The sequence below is a fragment of the Cupressus sempervirens genome, chromosome 8, assembly GCF_028749045.1.
Source record: "Cupressus sempervirens isolate cs-2001-9-10 chromosome 8, ASM2874904v1, whole genome shotgun sequence".
In the NCBI taxonomy this organism is placed as follows: Eukaryota; Viridiplantae; Streptophyta; class Pinopsida; order Cupressales; family Cupressaceae; genus Cupressus; species Cupressus sempervirens.
In genome coordinates, this window is record NC_143125.1 from 27708390 (window position 1) to 27730167 (window position 21778).

Here is a 21778-nt window from a genome sequence, read left to right on the forward strand (position 1 = left end):
TTCCTTTGCTTGTCTTCATGGGACTCCCATAATATTTGCAATTCCAAGGCCACTTACAATAATATATAGGAGAAATCAACAGAAACCAGAATATGGTGTCTCATTCTATGAGAACCAAAACTTAAAACAACATTTACTGCTATTAATAAAGAATGTAAAGCACACCTCCTTAACACCAACAATATTGCAATGCCATTATGCAAGGTTTAATACTTTTTGCAATATTCTCCCACTTGCTGTAGAAATTGCCAAAAAATCGAACAAAAGCAAAAACACAAACTAGTTGCTCGTCTTCAATAACTTCATCACCCTTCTAACAAATATATCCACTTAAAAACAACAAATTCACTACCATGTTTTTGCATGAAACTCCACTACATGACTCGAAACACCCAAGGTTCTTCACATCTCAAAGCTTACCAAGTGGATTTGTTTTTCCTAAATGACTCACCCCCAAGGTGATCTTTCACCTTCCAATGCCTTGTCCCTTCGCTGGTCTTTATGCAACCCCCAAAACGATTGCGATCTCAAATGTCAAACACAACAGTAATAGGAGAAATTAACCGGACCCCAAGAGGCTTCCCATGTGATTCTCCTTGACCCGAATGACCCAAACACCCAAGGCAACTTTCGACTTCTGATGCTTGTTCCTTTGCTTGTCTTCATGTGACTCCCATAATATTTGCAATTCCAATGCCACTAGTTGCTCCTCTTCAATAACTTCATCACCCTTTTAACAAATATGTCTATCTAAAAACAACTTCACTACCATGTTTTTGCACGAAGCTCCACTGCATGACTCGAAACACCCAAGGGTTCTTCAAATTCCAAAGCTTATAAAGTAGCTTTGTTTTTCCTAAATGACTTACACCCATGGTGACCTTTCACCTTCCAATGCCATGTCCCTTTGCTGGTCTTTATGCAACCCCCAAAATAATTGCAATCTCAAATGTCAAACACAATAATAATAGGAGAAATTTACTGGAACCCAAGCATGATGTCCCATTCCATGAGAAGCACAACATAAAATAAGATTCAACATTATTACACAAGGAGTATTACCCAAGGGCCAACATCATTACAATGTTATTATGGAAGATGTACATCACTCCTTTTTCAACATACAAATGATTGCAAACGAACTGAATATAGAACCGTGTTCAACCAGATTATGGTGTTGATCAAAAAAAATTGCACTTGAATACAAAAGCTCCAAAATGAATCAAAAATAGAAGCATGATGTCCCATTCCATGAGAAGCACAACATACAATAAGATTCAACATTATTACACAAGGTGTATTACCCAACATCATTACAATGTTATTATGCAAGATGTACATCACTCCTTTTTCAACATACAAAGGATTGTAAACGAACTGAATATGGAACCATGTTCAACCAGACTATGGTGTTGGTCAATAAAAATTGCAATTGAATACAAAAACTTCAAAATGAATCAAAAATAGGAGCAATCATGTGGAGCTAGATTAGGGTGCTAGTAAAACAAATTTGCATTCTAATATGGGTTTTTGCAATCACTTTGAACTTGAAGCTGTTGTAATCAAATCAATTGATCTATATACATACACAGAAAATATTAGTAGACTTGAGGTTAGGTAATATCCTTGTGCATATAAACCATATAAAAAAGCCCCAAGAAAGCATACAACCTGCAAATGCCAATTTGTCTATCCACAAAGGACAATAAATGCCAAAGTAACTGAGATAACAAAGAAGGAAAACAGTAATAAATTGCAGAAGCAGGGAGGAGACAAAAGAAAGAAATTCACAAAAGCCATATTATGGGTCACTCGCAAGTTTAGATCTCTCTCACTTGTTGATAAAGTGACTGGCCAATTTAAGGATTCTGGATTTCATTCTGCAATGGGAGCCTCCAACCTTTCGGTTGAATATTTTCTTCTGTTTTGCTGAGACTTTAATCCTCAAACTTATACTTTCTTGTTAACACCCACCCCCAAGTTATATAGGTCAGGAGACAATGTAGCATAATGCAGCAAAACAGAGATATAAGCATAGGTACATAAAGACCCTCCTATAGGTGAGACTTAAGCCACTCGGAGCAAAGCTCTTCCATCTCCACCTATTGAGAAAGGAGGGCCAGAAAGCAAAACAAGCTCACCTTTGCAAAGATGAGTGAAGCGAGAATCAGCCCTACCTCCAACTAATCAACACACCAACCAACCCTTACATGTAAAAACCAACAAAGAAAACATCCTCGAATCCTTCCACAAATCAAGCAGCCATCCTCTTAATAGTTAGGCAAAGAGAGCGGTCCATCCCCAAGCCAAATCAACACACTTGCCACAAACTACATAACTAAGCATGTAGCTTCTTTTACAGCAGAAGTTGGGCAAAGTAAACACTTGTTACAAGAGGTATACCAACTTGGCTTCACCCAATGAAGCAAAGGCAAGTCACTCAAACACCCAACACACCCACCCAAGTAGGTCGCTCCCAAATGAAAGATTAAACTGTCACCAATTAAGAGGTAGGCCTATGGATGGCAATAATTACTTCTATCCTCCTTATTCAAGTACTCCCAAGAAAACCCAAACACCCTACTATCTAACATACATTGGCAAACCCTCACACTCCTACTTAGACAGGAGTAGGGCTATAGTTTGTTGTGTGACAACAAAAGATACCCTATTATATGGGTAGGAACCAAATACTCACCACTACATAACACACTAAAAACAAAACAGGCACCACCACCCACCCACTCAAAAAGGACAAAGATCACAATGACTACCTTAGACAAGTACTTGGCTCAAAGCTTTCAATTGATGAGAAAAACATTACTTTAAAAAGGCAGCTAGGAGCAGCTTAATAAGATATTAATTAATGGACTTTGCAATGTCTGCAAAGTACAAGTATGAAAATTTTGACCTAGATTATGTTTATTTAAAACTAGTAGGGTTTTGAAAATACCTTTTTGCTTTGATTGAGATCCTAGAAGCAAGCTAGGAATCGTTTATAAACATAATTCATAATTAGACATTCTTGAGTAAGAAATAAGTGTATATTATAAATGCAGATTAGATCTATAAAATTCTGGAATTTTAAAGATGTCTTACTCCTAGGAGTAATAAGATAGGTCGACTTGATGAAGTGTCCTAGTGACTCCCTACCCTAGTCCCAAAAGGGAAACATCACTCATTTAGGCCTCATGTGGCCCATCCATGTGAGGTGGCCTAGTCTAGTCCCCTATCACCATTGCTCTCAATCTTGTTAATTCTACCTTATCTCCAATAATTGGGCATTTCCATGCATTTATTCACCATGATAGAGGCTATGAGGAATATTCATAATGGGGTGTCCCGATAGTCCCTCCTTCCTAAGCTCAAAGGCAGTTCCTTTGGCCCCCCCTTTGGCCCTATGGGACTCCTTAGTCACATATCTTGAGATGGTTTGCTTAGAAGGTGACCTCATCACCATTACCCCCAACCCTTGATCCCCTCATTTTCCTTATCATGGCTGATTACAGCAGTCAAAAGGTACATACAATATTCCACACAAAAAAACTTCACAAAATATTCTCAAATTGATATGCAATATAGATTAAATCAAAATTTTACATATATCAATAAATGAACAATCACATAATATCATGATTCAATAAAGATAATAACAATTTCTAATGTACTATATGTGCCATACAATATCCATACCAAGAAAGCTAGTTTGGGTTTGTAATTGTTAGAAATGGAAAAAAAAATATGGAAATAAGCAAAAAACAAGAAAGAATCTAAGTGAGTTAATGCATAAAAAGATATTACCATAAAATAGGAGAGAGAAAGCTTCAAGATCCAACACCATGAGACAAGATATTTGGAAAGGGGAAAGCAAAGAAAACCCCTTGTGACATTATGAATGAGGCATGGAAAGCCTAAGAAGAGAGAGAGAGAGAGAGAGAGAGAGAGAGAGAGAGAGCACTAGATCATACAATAATTGAGAAGAGGAAGAAACCTCATTAGAAATGAGAGAGGAGGGTCATCTCTTAAATAGAGATGAGAGAGAGGAGTTAGAATGTAACTCCCATGTCTATGAATGCCACCATTCATAAGTGTGTGAGGCCAAGTGTGAGAATCCTCTTAAGGAGGAATAATCTAAATTACAAATTACAATAAATATTTGTCCTCACATATTCCACTAGATGACAAAATAAAATGTAGTGGAAAAAGGACAAAAAAGAAATATATTAGGATACCTTGGCTTATATCCTAATATATTATAACAAAAGAAAGGAGGTCTAACCTTGGTTTATAAACACACCAAGGAAAGATTACAACTTCTAACACCCCCCTTAAATCTTTACTTGGGGTAATTATATCGAAGGGTATTAAACCCATAATTTACAAAAATTTGCAACTTAAACTTCAGTATGAAGTAATTTGATTGTCTTCAAGCCATATGGTACATTTGTAGATCCAAGAGAAGTACATGAGTCCTTTGAATGTGATCAAGTGGAAGCATAGACACATCTTCATATGTGAAAAATCGAGAAGGTTCCTTGATGGATCACCTGGAAAAAAAGACAGAGAACAAAAAAAAGACAACTATCCACAAGTAGAATATTAGTAAAAAAATGAAGTTATAATAATTTAATCAAGGAGGAACTAAGAGAGATGAGAATAAATGAATGTGTTCACCAACATGCAATGGAGTTAACATGATATCTAAAATAAGTCATAAGCTCAAAATGATCATAATATGGGTCAAAATGATCATAATATGGGTCAAAATGACCAATCTTTATGCAATAAATCTCTCATGAAAGAAACATACTAATGCACAAATGACCACAGACAAGGCCAACTAATGAAACCTCCATCAACATTGCGTCAATCACATGGATATAGACAATCCATTAATGAGTCATCCCACTACAAGTGAATGGGTCGCGACTCCATCACCTACATGACCCATGATCTAGGCAATAAAGTATGCAGAACATTATCACATTGTATATTTATCAAAGAAATATAAGAGAGACAAAAATAAATAAGTAGAACATGTGCCTCAAGCACCAAATAATTCAAGTTACAATTTTTGCAAGAAGTATAGCTGAAGTGGACCAACGGAAGGGTTTATGAGAAGTAACAACATATTGCCTTCAAATAAGAAATCCATCATGGACAAGCAACATCATTGCCATGAGGAAAAAGATCAACATGGGTCAAAACAACTTTCTCAAATAAAGTCTCCAATATAGGAGTGCTCCAAGATATGGTAGCCTCGTCACCCATACACTCAAAAATGAGCAAAGTGTAGGAAGTCATACCATGACTAAATCAAAACTAGGAGCATACACCAAGGAGATAAAGAGATTGAAATGGAAAATCCCCATAAAATATCATCCTCGCATTGAGGAACAAAGTGGAACAAATGGAGGGAAACTCCATTGAAATAAGTGCACACCAATTATAGGTTGGAGGGATACTCCACGGGCCAGATAAGGCAACTGTGAGTCAGTTTAAAACTGTCGGGTCCATCATAGTTAACCTTGGCAAATTGGCTCCCGATGCAACTTACAAAAAAAAAAATATATATATATATATATATATATATATAATAAAAGAATGGTATTAAACCATGAAATGCTACTATGAGCATAAAGAGATGCTATAAAAGCAAAAAACTGCAACTATGTGCATAGATAGATCATTAGAAGGCAATAGTGTAAGATAACTCATAAACTTGAGTAATTTTAGATAAATAAGAAGTATTTAGAAGAGCAATAAGCATAAATTATTAGATATCGGTTAAAAACTCCATGCAAGGTGAACACAAGTGATAAGATATTAAAGATGAGCCCACCAACAAAGACAAGAATCCTCCTAGATTATGACAAGAAAAGGAATTATAAATGAGGATATTTATTTATTTATTTATGTTAAAAAAACATAAAAACTCTTAACTTTTTATGTAAAAAATAATAATAAAACTTTAAATAGTTTTAATACTAAGAAAACTTCTTTAAAAAAGTATCCTTAAACTTCTCCTCTCTTTTTTTAACTTAAAACCACGTAATTATAAATAAAACATAAGTCAAATCTTATATTAAAAAGAAGAGATTTAATTAGCTTAAACTTATATTGAAAAAAAATCACAACAAAGGAGTAAGAGAGATTTGAAGTAAAATATTGAACTGTCTGACAATGAATGATAATATGCCAAAATTAGGTTGACAAAAGGCAATGATAAAAGCAAATGATGCCTTTGTCAAGAGCTAAAAAAAGAAGAAAGAATCTTGCAAAAAAAAGACGAGCAAGCTCTGGTGCTAACTATAGGGGAGAGCAATAAAAGAGCGCATGGAGCAACCAATCCTAGGTCGCACTCCTACATAATCGCAATTGTGACCGCCCGAGAAGTCGAATTTCTCTTTAAATAGAAGATCTCGCCCCCATAGATGTAATTGCATGGATAAGGCTGCATGATTTTCTTTCTCTTTATCTTCAAATTGAGCGGCAAAATCGGCCTTTCTTCATTCAAAACACGCCCCAGCCTTCGGTTCGAGTCCTCGTGAGTTTTGTTTTCACTACCGCTGCTCGAACTCTGTGTGAGAGTTAAATAAAACAAAGCTTCTCTCTGTTCTTGCAATGTCACATCATCTCATGAAGAAATCTGAGCCAAGGACAGAAATTTCACATGCAAGCTGCATTTTACAGATCAGATTTGCTTTTTTCTTGTTTTTTTGGAAATCACTAATATAAATCAAATTAAAAAATAGCTATTACAAGCAATTTGACATACAATCTTGAGGTCCTGTTTAATATAATGAGCTTGTCATTGTCGGCTAGAGTTTCATCTCTAACAAAAACTATTGGACCGAATTCAAAAAAAGCGTATCGCAGAAAAGAGAATTACTTTAGACCATGAGCTTAGAATGAGCATTTCGCACAATTCCAAGTTTAAGTAATTTACATTTGCGTATACGATAATCTTCACTTGAATCAAATCACAAACTACCATAGTCAGATTAATTTGTGCCGAACACTTTGATCTCACTGTTGGGCACATTGCTGGAGTTGCGTGGCTTCTCTTCAGATACGATATAGGAGTAATATGAACATGAACATGAATATTTATAACTCCGCACCCAAGCTCTCTTTGACACTGACAAGCAGCTTGGAAGGGAAAGGAGACACGTTGGGAGCAGCGGTGGAGAGTCTCTGCTTGGGAGGCAAAAAGATGAAGACTAAGAGAGCAGGTCTGGCAGAGATAACATGGAAGGGAATGGATCTGGTGAAGAACAAGAAGATAACAACCATCCCAAAAGGAAGCGTTACCACAGACATACTCCTCAACAGATTCAAGAGATGGAAGCGCTTTTCAAAGAGTGCCCTCATCTAGATGAGAAGCAAAGGCACCTTCTAAGTAAGCAAATGGGTCTTGCCCCCCGCCAAATTAAGTTCTGTTTCCAGAATCGGAGAACCCAGAGGAAAGCTCAGCACGAGCGTCATGAAAACTCTCTTCTCAGGCAAGATAATGAAAAGCTTCGGTTGGAGAACATGGCAATCAAAGACGCCATGAGATTTTTTTTTAAAAAAATTCAACCACAAATGCCATCCTCATAGTAAAATATATACAAAAAAAAAAAATTAGAGAATTAATAAATTTTAATTTTAAAAAAAATTGCACACTATATAATAAAAAATACTATTTAAAATAAGAATTATAAATGCTACTTGTTAAAAGAAGAACAAAATATTATTTCTTATCAACAATATATCAAAACCTGCACAAATTAGAGCAAACAGAAGTTAATCAGGTTTGGCGGTAAACCAGCCAAATCCAAAAAAAATTCAATTTCTTCCATCTTAAAAAGATTAAAGAAAAAATTAGTGAAATCTCGCTCAAGAGTCTCCAAGAATCGTACCTTCATGCAAACACTCAAAACAAAGATTAAACTGCTCTGATACCATGTTAGAAATGGAAAAAGAAATATGGAAATAAGCAAAAACCAGGAAAGAATCTAAGTGAGTCAATGCATGAAAAGATATTACCATAAAATAGGAAAGAAAGCTTCAAGATCCAACACCATGAGACAAGATATTTGGAAAGGGGAAAGCAAAGAAAACCCCTTGTGACATTATGAATGAGGCATGGAAAGCCTAAGAAGAGAGAGAGAGAGAGAGAGAGAGAGAGAGAGAGCAATCGCTCATACAATAATTGAGAAGAGGAAGAAACCTCATTAGAAATGAGAGAGGAGGGTCATCTATTAAATAGAGATGAGAGAGAGGAGTTAGAATGTAACTCCCATGTCTATGAATGCCACCATTCATAAGTGTGTGAGGCCAAGTGTGAGAATCCTCTTAAGGAGGAATAATCTAAATTACAAATTACAATAAATATTTGTCCTCACATATTCCACTAGATGACAAAATAAGATGTAGTGGAAAAAGGACAAAAAAGAAATATATTAGGATACCTTGGCTTATATCCTAATATATTATAACAAAAGAAAAGAGGTCTAACCTTGGTTTATAAACACACCATGGAAAGATTACAACTTCTAACAGTAATCCGTTCTTTCTTATTGTGTCTTCTACTTCTTGATGATTGAATGGGTGACACTTAATTGATTGATGGTTGAATGATGACGTGATAGATTTGACAAACATTTAATGATTGATTTCTGATCCCAAGATGTGAATTGATTAACAATATTTGATTGTTTGCTTTATTCCATTCGTTGAATTGATATTTGCTAATTGATAGATTGCTTGGTTCAACATTCGAGAATTCATAGATTGTTTGATTAACGAGTGATGACATATTGATGTTTGTTTGAAAGGATCTCCCCTTTATAATTTACAAGTGAAGGGGTCACCACCTTTCATAAGATTTGAGTCACCACTTTTAATTGTTGCCATTGATAATAATATACTATTCTCCCAATTAATCTCACTTTTCGACTCCATGCCCTTCAATTAAGTTCCCTTTCATATTTCCTTTTGAGTGTAGTGAATCACACCTTTTCATTTGTTAAAGGGTCATGCCCTTTAATTATGAAAAGATACATTGGTTTGACAATAACTGCTGCCCGTTTAACTTTCTTTCTCTCACTTCTCAAATCTGTTTTTACCACTTTACACAACTACACATGTTCCATTTAAGATCTGCATATCTTCTTCTTCTTCTAGATCTACATATCTTATTTTATTCTTTCCTTCGAGTTCTTATTTCAGATCCCTCCTCCTACTTTCAATCTTTCTCTAAATCTCCTCTACTCCTTGTTTTGCCCATTCCATTTGATCCTTCTTCTCCTTTATATCCTCCAGTGTAAGGGAGAGGTCACCTCCCTTATCACATCTACCTTTTGGCAAGAATCACGACCCTTTACGATTGTCCCTCTTCCAAAAGAATCACAACCTTTCATAATTACAAACTTCTCAAAAAGTTACAATCCTTCATAATTACAACCCTTTCGAAGAGTCACAATACTTAACCTTTCGAAAGTCGTTTCCTTATTTTTTCCCCCTTTCCTTTCCCTTGATCTTTCTTATGCTCCACTCTTTCTTCCTCCTTCCTTTTTCCCCCTCAAATGAAGTTCTCTTCTCTCCCTTTTGTATCTCTCATTTGAGGGAGATACAACTTTTTCGTTCATGCCTTTTGACCATTTGTTTAACTTATCTAACTTTTAATATACTCAGCCTCTTTTTCAAAAATGACTTGATGAAGACTAAATCCTTGTACAGATGTTCAAGACTTCTTTACATACATCATTCAAATTTTTTCACATATATATATATAGACATCAACATTAATGACAAACAACAAAATTGAGAAAAAAAAGTTCCAAACTTAACAAATCTATCTTTTCGTTCACTACAATGGTTCCCCAAATGATAACAAGTCTTTCTAAGATACCTAGATGAGAGTTGTGAATGATATCTTGTGTATTTTCATAATCAAACGGACACTTTTGAGATTAATCAAATGAGATGATTGTTAATAGAGCTATGCTTTCCCATGGTGTTCATTTTCCATCACTTGATCCTTCTGCAGGTGCTGAATCTGCTCAGTTTTCCAACACTGAATTTTGAGGGGGTGCTGCAGAGATTTCTGGTGTTCAGAAGAAAAGTGTTTTCTGAATTTGATGGTTTTGGGCCACAATGCATTTTACTTGATTATTTCAACTTCCATTTTCTAGTCAATTACAAAGTATGTGTAATTTCTATATCCATGCATAAAAAACTAGATAGGTACAGCCTGCACATTAATATTGAATCAACACAGGAAAGGTTTCTTAAATGCTCTAAAAGGTTGCAAGTCTGAAGGTTTTCACGAGTAGTATGATTTCCGACCACCGACATAAAATTTTGGCTTATACCTGGGAGGTGTCATACTCTGAAAACCAAGTGAAATAGCATGGAGTTAGAGAAGAAGTTATATCTACCTTGATTGAACCTAAAGCAGACAGTTGTCCTGCTCCAAATAGTTTCCCTGATAGATTCTTCAGTGCTTTTTGGGATCACAATAAGTAGAAACTAGTCACTGTAGTTAAATAGACTATATTTTCTCAAAAGATTATGAAAGCTCTCAGCATTGGTCATTGCTGAAATCCCTAAGTCCCAAGAAACTCTCAATTTGAACAAACTTAGACCTATTTCACTCTGCAAAGCCATTTGCATTGCGAAATCAATAAAAGTTAATCTTCTGTATCTGATCTCACAAAAGCAAATACCATCTACAAATTAGAAAATTTATATACAAAGCCATTGTCAATTGAATAGAAGTTAATCTTGTGTATCTGACCTCACAAAAGCAAGGAGGTTTCATAGAAGGAAAACACATCATATAGACGTTGTCACTGTCGTCAATTAAAAAATTCATTTTTTATCTACTAGTGACAAAAGCTTAATTCAAATTAGATCTTCTTGTACAGAATTGTAGATAAATTTGGCTTTCTGCTAACTTGAGGGCATGAAGAATCAAGAGTTCTCTACCACCTAGATTTTTTATATTAAAGCATAAACTCCTAAATGATTTTCCTAATCCCCTTAGAATTTTCCATCAAGGAGAACCTCCTTATAAATATGTTCCTTTCTCTTCATAATTAAAGCAGGGAGAACCATTGCCAAGGGTAAAGGAGAAGTTAAAAGCACAGATGCCAAGCAGAAATCCCTCCCACCCCACCTCCCCAACCTCCCGCACCACCACTGAACTGACACTCTTCTCCCAAGAATAGCTATTACAATGAGTACTCAAGCACTACTCTACTCAAAATTCAAAGCCAAAGCTAAAGCTGACTTATGGAATGGATCAACTAGTAAAACAAAAGACCAAAAAGCCAGGTTGAAAACTATAAGCATCTGCGAGAGGGTTCATCCTCGCGCAGTTTGTGCTTCAAGGTTCATTCTTCTTGACCTGAAATTTTTATTAAATTTTACTCAATATAACTAGTAATCATCCTTATTTTGAAGAATTTCAAGTTCAATCGGTATAACTAACTTTTGATTCAAGAAGACAATTCAGAGAACAAAAAAATTGAGATTTTTGCACATTTGTGTATGTATTACTGTGTAAAGATTTTTTGACTCACCAGTCTCCCTCTTCCGCAGTGAACATCTTAAAGAAGTCAAGCTATCATCCTTAAAAAGCATAACAGGGCAAAAAAATGACTCTGTCCAGATAAGAGAGTGCCCCTTAGAAATATCAAGATTTCAAGAGATGAATTCCACGTCCTACCTTTCCTAGTTACAGTAAATTCATTAAAATTCACTTAATATAACTAACTTTTGATCCAAGATTTTCACATATTTGTTTGTATTTAACTATGTAATCGCCTTTTATATGTATAAACAGCAGCAAAGTGGGAAAACCATCCACTACCTTTTCCTATTTTCGTAAACATCATTATTTTTCAATTAATATAACTATATTTTAATTCAAGAAACCTTTTAACAATAAAAAGGAAGTTTCAGATTTTTACAAGCTTGTCTGAATTTTAATCTATAGACACCTGTTTATTTACCAAACAATTTAAAAGACTGACGCCAAAAATAATAAGCGAGCTGTCTTAGATGAAACCGTATCAATGTTAAAAATTATATATGCCTGAAAAACGGGCAAAATATCCAGATTCGAAGAGTTGGCCTTCGATATGCACTACCTTTATTATTATCAAGAACTTCGTGGGATTTTACTTATTAGTAACTTTATATTAATTCAAGAAAAAAATTTACAAAAAAAAGAACAGATGATATTTTGATTCATGAATTTCCCTCCTGACCCTCTCTTCTGCTATATACATTTTTCACTGTAGTTGTCAAACATTGTATAAGTCTCGAGTAAAGTGCCTTGAAGTGAAAAAGATATTAACCTTGCATAGTAAGTACAGAAGAAAAAAATTGCGCAAATCTCTACATAGATATCCACCCCTATAAAAATGGACAAACAATCTTGGCTTTCCACATGGCAATAACTTTCCGATTTCTCGCATATACTCAAGTTAACAACTGGTGGAAAGTCATACCAGGCAACAAAAGTACGCTGTAAAAATCAGTTCAAGATTAGGGAACAGATTCAAGACTTTCTACCTGCAAGCCCGGGCAATCGCAAGCAGTCCGAGGGTGGAGAAACCAGAGCACTTTTCGAGCTTAACGGCCTGCAGCATATGACCGTGGCTCTTCATGAGCACCACCAGATCCTCATCTTTAACAATCATCCGCCGTAGATGAAGCCGCTTTAAGCACAGACACGAGTTCGAGATCTCGTCAATCCACGGCCTGGCGTAGCCCCCCCAATCCTCCAGAATAAGATTAAACATAGCGGCTCTCGGCTTGCCTTTCAGCTTCAGGGACTCCAGCCGCTTGAATCTCCGCGTCAAATCGTAGGGCTGGATCGTGTAGCAGAAGGCAACGGTCACATGCTTTCTGGTAAGCGCGTCAATCGCGTACCATTTCTTGCAGACCTGTGAGACAACGCTTCGATCCCTTGGGTCATCCACGTAGTTCATCACGCACTCCAGCGCCTCCTCCGAAATTATATCCTCCGCCATATTTTTCACCAGCCTGTAGCTTCCCATTCTTGAACCCTCACTTCTTGTTTCTCTTGCTGAAATTTCCCCTGTGATTGTACTTACTACATCAAAGAACCAGGTCTCTAATTCGGAACTCGGTACTATCTATACTCCTTTTTCTTGATACCTGTTTGTTGCATACTTCCTATCATGGCTGCTTGCCTTCCAAGTGTATTAATTTCATTGCTAATTTTATCTCGTTATTGCCACACTTCTATAAACGGTAAAACTCCACTTGATGTATTTATAAAGGCGCCCATAATATGTTATTTTCCTCTCCTGCGAAACCAGGCGGTTTCATTGTTTCGCCAAATCGAAAACCGCTGTCTGCCGTTCGAAACCACCCACTTCAACGCACAAAGTTTTAAACACACACCACTGTAGCCGTTCAGATTCGATCCGAGATTCGTGGAATAAATCGACACCGTCTTTTCAACGAGGCTGGATAAGAAGTGGGGCCCATTATATATTTTCCGTTATTGACACTTGCGTCTCCAGACATATTCCGGAATTGTCGTCGCAATGTGTTTCGTTTAAATATCTGCCGCCTAACCGCAGTTAAGTTCGTTAGAGTTAAATCATAGGCCTCATCTTCAACGACACTGACGGGACGCTTTAATTAACGATTTAAACCGTAACTGTAGTGTGCAGTTATATATTAAACTATTTACATTATAAATAAAATATTTACTGGCAAACCATTGGAATTTGGAGCGATTGATGGAATCTATTTTTAATGCTTTGTAATCCACTTTTATATTTAAAATATTTATTTAGAAATTAATGGAGTTTGGATGGGGTACTTAATTAGATTCCGGTTTCTAGATAAATGTCTCATTTTCAAATTATTTATTGGGAAATTATTGGAGTTTGGGACGAGAATTAGAGTCCGGTTTCTAGATCTCGCAAATTATTGGAATTGCGAATTTTATTTTTTTATCTATTCGCATTTTATAGTAAAATGTTTTTAAGTAAGTCAGTTTATATTCTTTATAATTTTCTTGTTGATCAAGTTTCTCTTGTCATATATGTTTATTTAATTTTACATTTATCTTAATGGAGTGTTGAAACAAGAGATATTGGTGGAGGTTTAATGTTTTGTTTTTAATTGATTTTGTATATATTTAAAAAAGAAGTGTTGAAATATAGATATAATTGTGATTGATATTGCTATAAGGATTTAAGTGACCTCCGGATGCTTCATCCTTGTGAGCATCATGGAAATTATCTTCTACTTATCATATAGATATAATGACAAATGGCTAATTTATTTTTGTTTCCGTGTTTACACACTTTTATATATTTCTCATCTCTTTTTGAAAATTGTCCTTTAGTTACATTTTATCTTATGCACATGCCAGTGGCTTCTTTCCTCTACTGTGTAATAATAATAATAAGTTAATTGAAAAACAATTAGCCTTAAATTGAAAATTTAACATTTAAATGGGTTCAAATATTGTATCATTGGGTCCACTAAATATGAATTGGAGCAATTTACTATTTTTTTTTTGTCTTAAATATACTAGCTATTTTAATTAGTTAATGACTTGGGAGGTAGATTGTCAATTGTTATTTAATTTATATATTTAAGTGGTGTATTAAAAATAATATTTAAATTGTATAAGTACTTTAGAAGAATATGCATGATTAAATATTGGTCTTTTCCATTCTTCTAGATATGCATAAAGATTCACCTTTACTACACATATCAAAAAATAAATAAAAATGTAAAAACACATTAAGTGAAATGAAGTAAAGTAATCTATAAATTACATGAGATTTATTGATAGATACATAACAAATTTTCCTAGTCCTAGATTTTATTAGATATAACTTTTTCATTATTTTGTTTTTATCAGTAACAATTATATTTAGTAAATCAAAATAACAATTTGCAAAGATATGAACATTTGAATCAATCTACCAAGGGTTTAACACAGTCACATAAGTAGTCTCCATAAAAGCCTTTGGAACAACCTAGTCAAACTGAAAAGTCTTAGGCCACATCTAAGACAAGAAGCCAAAATCTTAGACAAAAACTATTGAGTCGTTGACAAAAACTAAGTACATGAATCATGCGTAAAATTCATTACAAATAAACCTCAAAGAAAGGAAGTCCAAATTTTAATAGGGGCATTGTGAAAATAATGCACGCGCATGCGCACACACACACAAATATAGCCAAAAAGAACCAAGAGGGAAAAAACTTGACACGAGATCCCCTACTATTAGCAGTGATATCTCGTAGGATGGACGAAATTAAATTGTGTAGGAAGGTTGTAGACACCACCAAAAGAGTCAAACTACAACCAAAATTGAGGCATTCATAATCATGATAACTACCCATTTTGTACTAAGATACTATTCAATAGAAATTTAACCATAACTATAGGTATGTATGGGGGGACAGGCTTAAACAACATGCACTAATGTTTGACCTAATATGTGTTGTATCTCATGTAGGCCCACTTACAAATGTCATTATGATTTCCTTAGACTTTTTTGGTTGCCTACACTTCTCAAAATAATATATTTGTCATACTCCAAAATGTATGACAAGTTAGTGGCACAAATTTCATTGAGAAGCGATGGCAACTTCAGGTTGAAAGGCTTCATGGTAGTTGCATGTTGACAAAATTGGATCGATACATAATAATCCTTTCACTTTATAAGAGTTTCATTTCCACAATATATTATTTATATTTCATTTAATGCACTTTAGCATTGTATTGTCCCATTTTTGGGGTCAGTCATGATTGATACTTATTTTGTTAAGTGTAATGTGTATGTCTTAAGAATATATTTATTATTATTATTATAATCACCCAATCATATTATTATTTGGTTTATGGATGGATGGTATAGATGTTATCTAAGTTGCCTAGACACTAGTTATGGCCTCCTCAAAAGTTTACAAGTCCAAGTCTGCATCTTGAATGTTTACAAATCACTACCCCTACCCTCTATTGGGATAAGATCAATGGATTTCCAACCTTATTAGTATTTCATCTCATGACAGAAGCAATGGGTGTTAATCACGTTGCCTTCATACCATCATCAATGGATTTCCTCAAAGTTTACAGGCCCAAGCTCATATCACAAAGGCTTGTGGAATGCTAATCCCTACCTTATCTTGTGATAAAGATGGGCATTGCTTGAAATTTACACAATCCCCTCCTCGATAACACTTTTGTCTTTCCATGTAGCAACTAAGGGTAATCTTGGGTTGGCTAGGTGTGGGGGAGTGATAAGAAACCATTATGCTTGATGATTGGCTATGATGGCACTTCCCTTGGGAATCCAGACTAACCACTTTGTTGAGGAAATGGTCGCCCTCTAGATTACTAATTTGGCTAAGGATAATGGGGTCTCTAAGCTCTAGGTGGAGGGAGATTCAATTAATATAGTCAATTGGTAAAATAATTCTTCTAGTCCCTCTTGGACTATTGACAATAACATTAGGAAAACTATCAACATCCTTAAGTCTGTGGACAAATATCATATAACTCATGTGTTTATCATGAATCAAATGTGGTGACAAATTCAATTGCAAATGTCGTAGTGAGGTGTTAGAGGATGACATGGCAGGGAAATGACAACTTACCCAAGGATGGCATATCATGCATTGATTATGACATTATCAATGGGAAGGAAGAAGTTATTATTAATAGGAATGGAGGTACTTAGAGGTGATGGTTTTTTTATTACTAGGAGACGTAGGAAGGAGAGAAAGGATGACTTTTGTAATTATTGCTATGTTGTTTCACATGCTTTCTAAGTATTTTTTAGAGCCATAGTTTGTCATTGTGATTAGTCTTTGCATATTACTGCAAGTTTATTTAGTTATAGCTCTATGTTTACCAGGATCCAAAACAAGATCATGGGGGTTCAATGTAGGAGACATGAGCCTTCAAACTGTGAAAAATGGAGAAGGCACATGAAGGTTTGGGAGATTCTGGAGAGGAGTGACTTGACTACTTTCATAAAGAGACTCCATGGTAGAAATCGCAAAGTTACTTAGTTATTTTTAAGGAAGTGGAATGAGGGCACGCTAAACGTGGTGGTCAGAGTACACCATCACTGAGGATCTCATTTCCAAGTTGATTGGTATTCCAATCCTTGATAGGAAATTCTATAAAGACCACAAATTCTTAGACGCTTCCATTCAGGAGTTTCCCAAAAAGCCTGCTGAGAGCGAGATCCTTGTTAAGCAAGAAGGTAAAACCTAATTTTAGCCTAATTGTATCAAGAAGCTTTGATGTTTTGTTTTGCATGTTATTGTTTACTATATCACTTTGGATGGAAGAATTTCAAGGGTTTTTTCGCATCATTTTGCCTTACTGAACCATTTTAGTCATGGTATTAAGATATCCATTCCATTTTACCTTTACTCTTCGATGAATGCCAATATCAATGGGCCGAGGGAGAAAATCCTTACGAACCCTCCCCTCCATGATGATCTAATGTTGCTCATTTATGAGCACATTAAAACTCATTTTACTGGGAAATTTATCAAGGTGAAGGGTTTTAAGGAAGCTGATAAGGAGGTTTCAGAGGAATCTCAGGGTCTCTTTGAAATTTACAATAGTGAGGGTATGCACTCGAAGGATGAGGAGGTGGCACCTAAAAGAAAAGATTAGGGCAAGGGTTCAGCCTTCAAGGCCCTTGTGAAGGCTACTATGAAGCCCCCTAAGAAAAATATTGCAACTTCTCCAAGTAAGAAGCAAACTAAGAAAATGGTGGATTTTGATGAGGATTATTTTGAGGAGGATGAAGATATGGATACTAATATTGAGGATGTTGGCTCTAATAAGAGGAAAAAAGGGAAGGGAGTGGATAAGAAACAAAAGAAGATCAACCCAACCATGAAGCATGGGAGGACCCCTTGTAATGTCCCCATCTTTTTAGCATCTCAGTATAGTCCTTAGCTATTACATTCTTTGAAGGCTAAGTGGAGAAATAAGGAGAAATTGATTAAATTAATTCCTTATAAAGTCATTAAATAAATTAAAATTAAAAGTTGACTTTATATTTAATTAATTTAATTTTCTAGAAGCACAACTAATTATTGTATTGGAAAGGGAGAAGATTCTAAAGAGTGCACTTTCTAGAAGTACAACTAATTATTGCCTTGGAAAGGGGGAAGCTTCTAGAGAGTGCAATTAAATAATATTTTATTTCCTTCTAGAAGGGTGAGGGAAAAGAATAGATAGAGGCAAAAGCTTCATTGCTAGGCATTTGATTATTGTCAATTGCATTTGATATGAACTTGGGAGAAGAAACTAAGGGTTTCTAATTTCAGTTAGCCAATGGAGAGCGTCAATTCTTCAGTGTTGTAGCCATTTGAGGTGGTGAAATATCCACTAAATTTGACATTCATGAGAGCTTCGTTGCAAAGTTCTATTGGTGCTTAATGTTAAGTAATAATCAAAGGGTTTGAAGAATATTGAAGGACTATCAAGTGCAGACGTGGGCATCACTATTATTAGGTTCCTCCTGCAACTATTAGTAGTTAGCACTGTAATCTTAGGCATATAATTGTGTTGTTGTAAGTGATGACTCAGTATCAGATTTGGCATTGTTGTAGTCATTATTGTAAGCCCATTTGTCTTGGAAAATTCATAGTAAGATTGTATATGGGAATGAATTCAAAAAAGGAGATATATATTGTACACCATTTATTTAACAAAATGTCCATCTAATAGCATATATTATTAGCATAATAGTTGTATGCCAATTGTTTGTCAAAATATCAATTGGTTGTAGGTATGCATTCCATATCTAGTTTTCATGTATATGCATTAAAAGTACCAAAAGAAACTGCACTTGCATATTAGTTCATTGCAAGAGGTATTGTAATATCATTTGTGAACATTCTAAATTTCTTAGCATCATTCAAACTATGTCAAACAATCTGAAATAAACAAAAAAATAAAAATAAAAGAAATTAGAAAAGAGAAAGGCAATGTACAAGTGTTTGACAATATTCCTTGAGCTAAAATCAGTTAGTTTGGGCAAGGGATATTACATTGGTATCAAAGCAAAATCGTACCATCTTGAGGATTTACCAATCACATGCAGCCACTTGGGGTTGGCTCTCACAGATTTTACACTCGTAGGAAAGCTTTGTTTGATAGGGAACAAGATTTTGAAAGCCAACCAGACACCATGGGTGACAGGCAAGAGTGTAGCCCACTAAGAGACAATAGGAATGAGGATTAGGAAATAAGGGAATTTTTTAGAGCAATGGTTATAGGGCAAGAGCGGATGGCTTAGGATTTTCAAGCACTCGCCACCATGGTTGAGCGCATGAACCCACAGGATAGACAAAATTAGGAACAAGTGAATAACAGGAGTGCAGTGAGATCACCTAAAGCTCATAGAACTCTTTCTAGAACAACAGACAGGCCCACACGTCCTAACTTTGTTAGAGAGGAACTAGTATAGGAGCCAGCACAGGAAGCTAAGGATGGGACATTTGCAGATATCCTTATGGCTACTAATGATGAATGGGAATTATTGGCACCACAGGTACGAGAGAGAATGACTTTTGAGAGGTTTGTGAACCAAATAAGAGAACACTACCATGTAGTTAGACAAAATAGGAGACCTTGTGGTGAGGATAATGAATTAAAGCAGGCTACAAGGAAGCTTTCCTTGACTCATTTGACGGGAGTAGCAGAATGACAGCGCAAGCTTGGATTCACAAGCTTGATACCTTCTTAGCACTGAGACCTATGACAGAAGTGGAGGCAATAAAATATGCCACACTACATTTAGAGGGAGTTGCACATAATTGGTTGTACAATGGGAGAGTTACCCTTCAGCATAACCAAGTAACTTCATATCAGGACTTCGTGGACAGGTTGGTAGAGAGGTTTGATAAGAAGGATCCAAAAGTCTATTTCAGGGAGTTGGCCTAGTTAAAACAGATAGCGGATTGGATTATTTCATTAGTGACTTTTAGAGGCTATCTGTTATGGTGCCAGATATATCAGATAGGAGATTGGTTATTTTGTTCATAGAGGGTTATCCGAACCATTGAAGGGTTGGGTAAAAGCCTTTGATCCATTCAATTTGCAAGAAGTGATTAAGAAGGCTAGAAGTATAGAACAAGCAACCCAATAAATAAATTTTAGTCAAAGGGTGCATCATCTAGCAAAGACAAACCATTCTTCAAGAAACCTAAGAGGAATAAAGCAGAGGCTAAAAATAAAGATAAATCATTTGCTCCTTTGGATAGAGAGACATTGAATGATTTAAGGAAGAAAAAACTATGTTTTTATTGTAAAGGACCTTATGACATGAACCATGACCTTCCTTTGAGGAAAAAGGGGAAAGCAAATAGGGTTATGTGGGCTTATTATGAGGATTATGATTCTAAAAATTCAGACCAACAATCTGAAAATCAAGAATAAATTGAAGAAAAGGAAGGCACAAATGATATATGTGATGAGAAGGCTAAGGGAAAACTTAAGGAGGCCCATCTCACTAGTGTACAACAAGAGGGATCATTCAGAATGAGAGGGGTATTGGTTGGTCAGTGATTTATTTCTTTGCTTGACACAGGTGCTACTCATAATTTTATTGATTCTAGATTGATTGAGAGGCATGGAATTCAGACACAACAATTTGAGGGTCTGAGAGTGAGGGTACATGATGGCTACATCCTCAAATGTGACAGGAAGATGTTAGAATTCTTTAGAATAACTAAGAGGGGGGTGAATCAATTATTCAAGGTCCAATAATGTCCAATCAAACTTTCTAGTAAAACAAAGGTAAATCAACAGTGCTATCATTTTTACTTTCTTATCATGCATGCAATTAAACATTAAACAATCATGAAAAGTAAACGTGCATCACACCATAAGACAACGGATTTTGATGACCCAGAAACCCTCTAGGAATAAGAAGGTAAAACTGGAGTGGGGATGACACCCACAAAATAACTCCGCAATTTATTTCAACCACTTATGATGGTTTTCCCTGTTAAAGGCTTTACACACTGTCAGATGTGACCCTGTTAAAGGATTTCTACACCCTATTAGGAGTGTGCCTTGTTAGAGGACTTAAGAACATTCAACTTAGAATGTCACCCTGTTAAAGGATTTACATAGAGTTGCTAGGCTCACCCAAGTCCATGGAATTTATAGTCACCTTCTCAAAAGAATCTGTTATCCCTCTCTAAGGATCTCCTATCCTTCTCCTAAGGATCTCTTATCCTTCTCATGGGGATCTTCTATCCTTTTCCTGAGGCTTATCCACCTAGCTATTAAGCTAACCTAGCAATGTAGGATTTCAATGTCTAATACAATGGTAAGAAAGTATAGAAAGGTTTTGACCTGATAAAGATTGCAATCCTAACCTTGCAAATTTCATATCACTCTTCAGTTCCTTTCTTTTCTTGACTTTTCTCCCTTGCAGTGTTGACAGCTTGTTCACCCTTCAAGATCTGTCTCCTTGAGTTCTTCTACTCGTTATGCCAATGCACGTTATGGCCACTTGATCAACTCAGAGTCTTGATGCTCTGTACTTACTCCTCACTGTGTCCTCTTCTTGACACTTCACACTAGCCTTCTCTTGGCTTCTTCACATCATCACACTTATGACCAACTTCCTCTTACACATACTTGATCTCTGACCTGTAACTCCTTATAAAGAAGTTATGTTCTTCATTTCCCACTCAAATCTTGATTTGATCTGAGAAAACGATATTGTTTTCCCTC

General features: G+C 35.7%; 1 protein-coding gene across 1 annotated transcript in view; it reads right to left on the reverse strand.

Moving 5' to 3' along the window:
- LOC149541406 (coronatine-insensitive protein homolog 1b-like) overlaps window positions 1-13270 on the reverse strand; it is a 30043-nt gene extending 16773 nt beyond the window's left edge. Inside the window, exon 1 of the mRNA XM_089796674.1 lies at window positions 12571-13270. Within this exon, the coding sequence (XP_089652800.1) occupies window positions 12571-13058 (488 nt within the window). The 5' untranslated portion in view covers window positions 13059-13270. The remainder of the gene's footprint in view (window positions 1-12570) is intronic.
- Between the last annotated feature and the right edge of the window lie 8508 nt (window positions 13271-21778).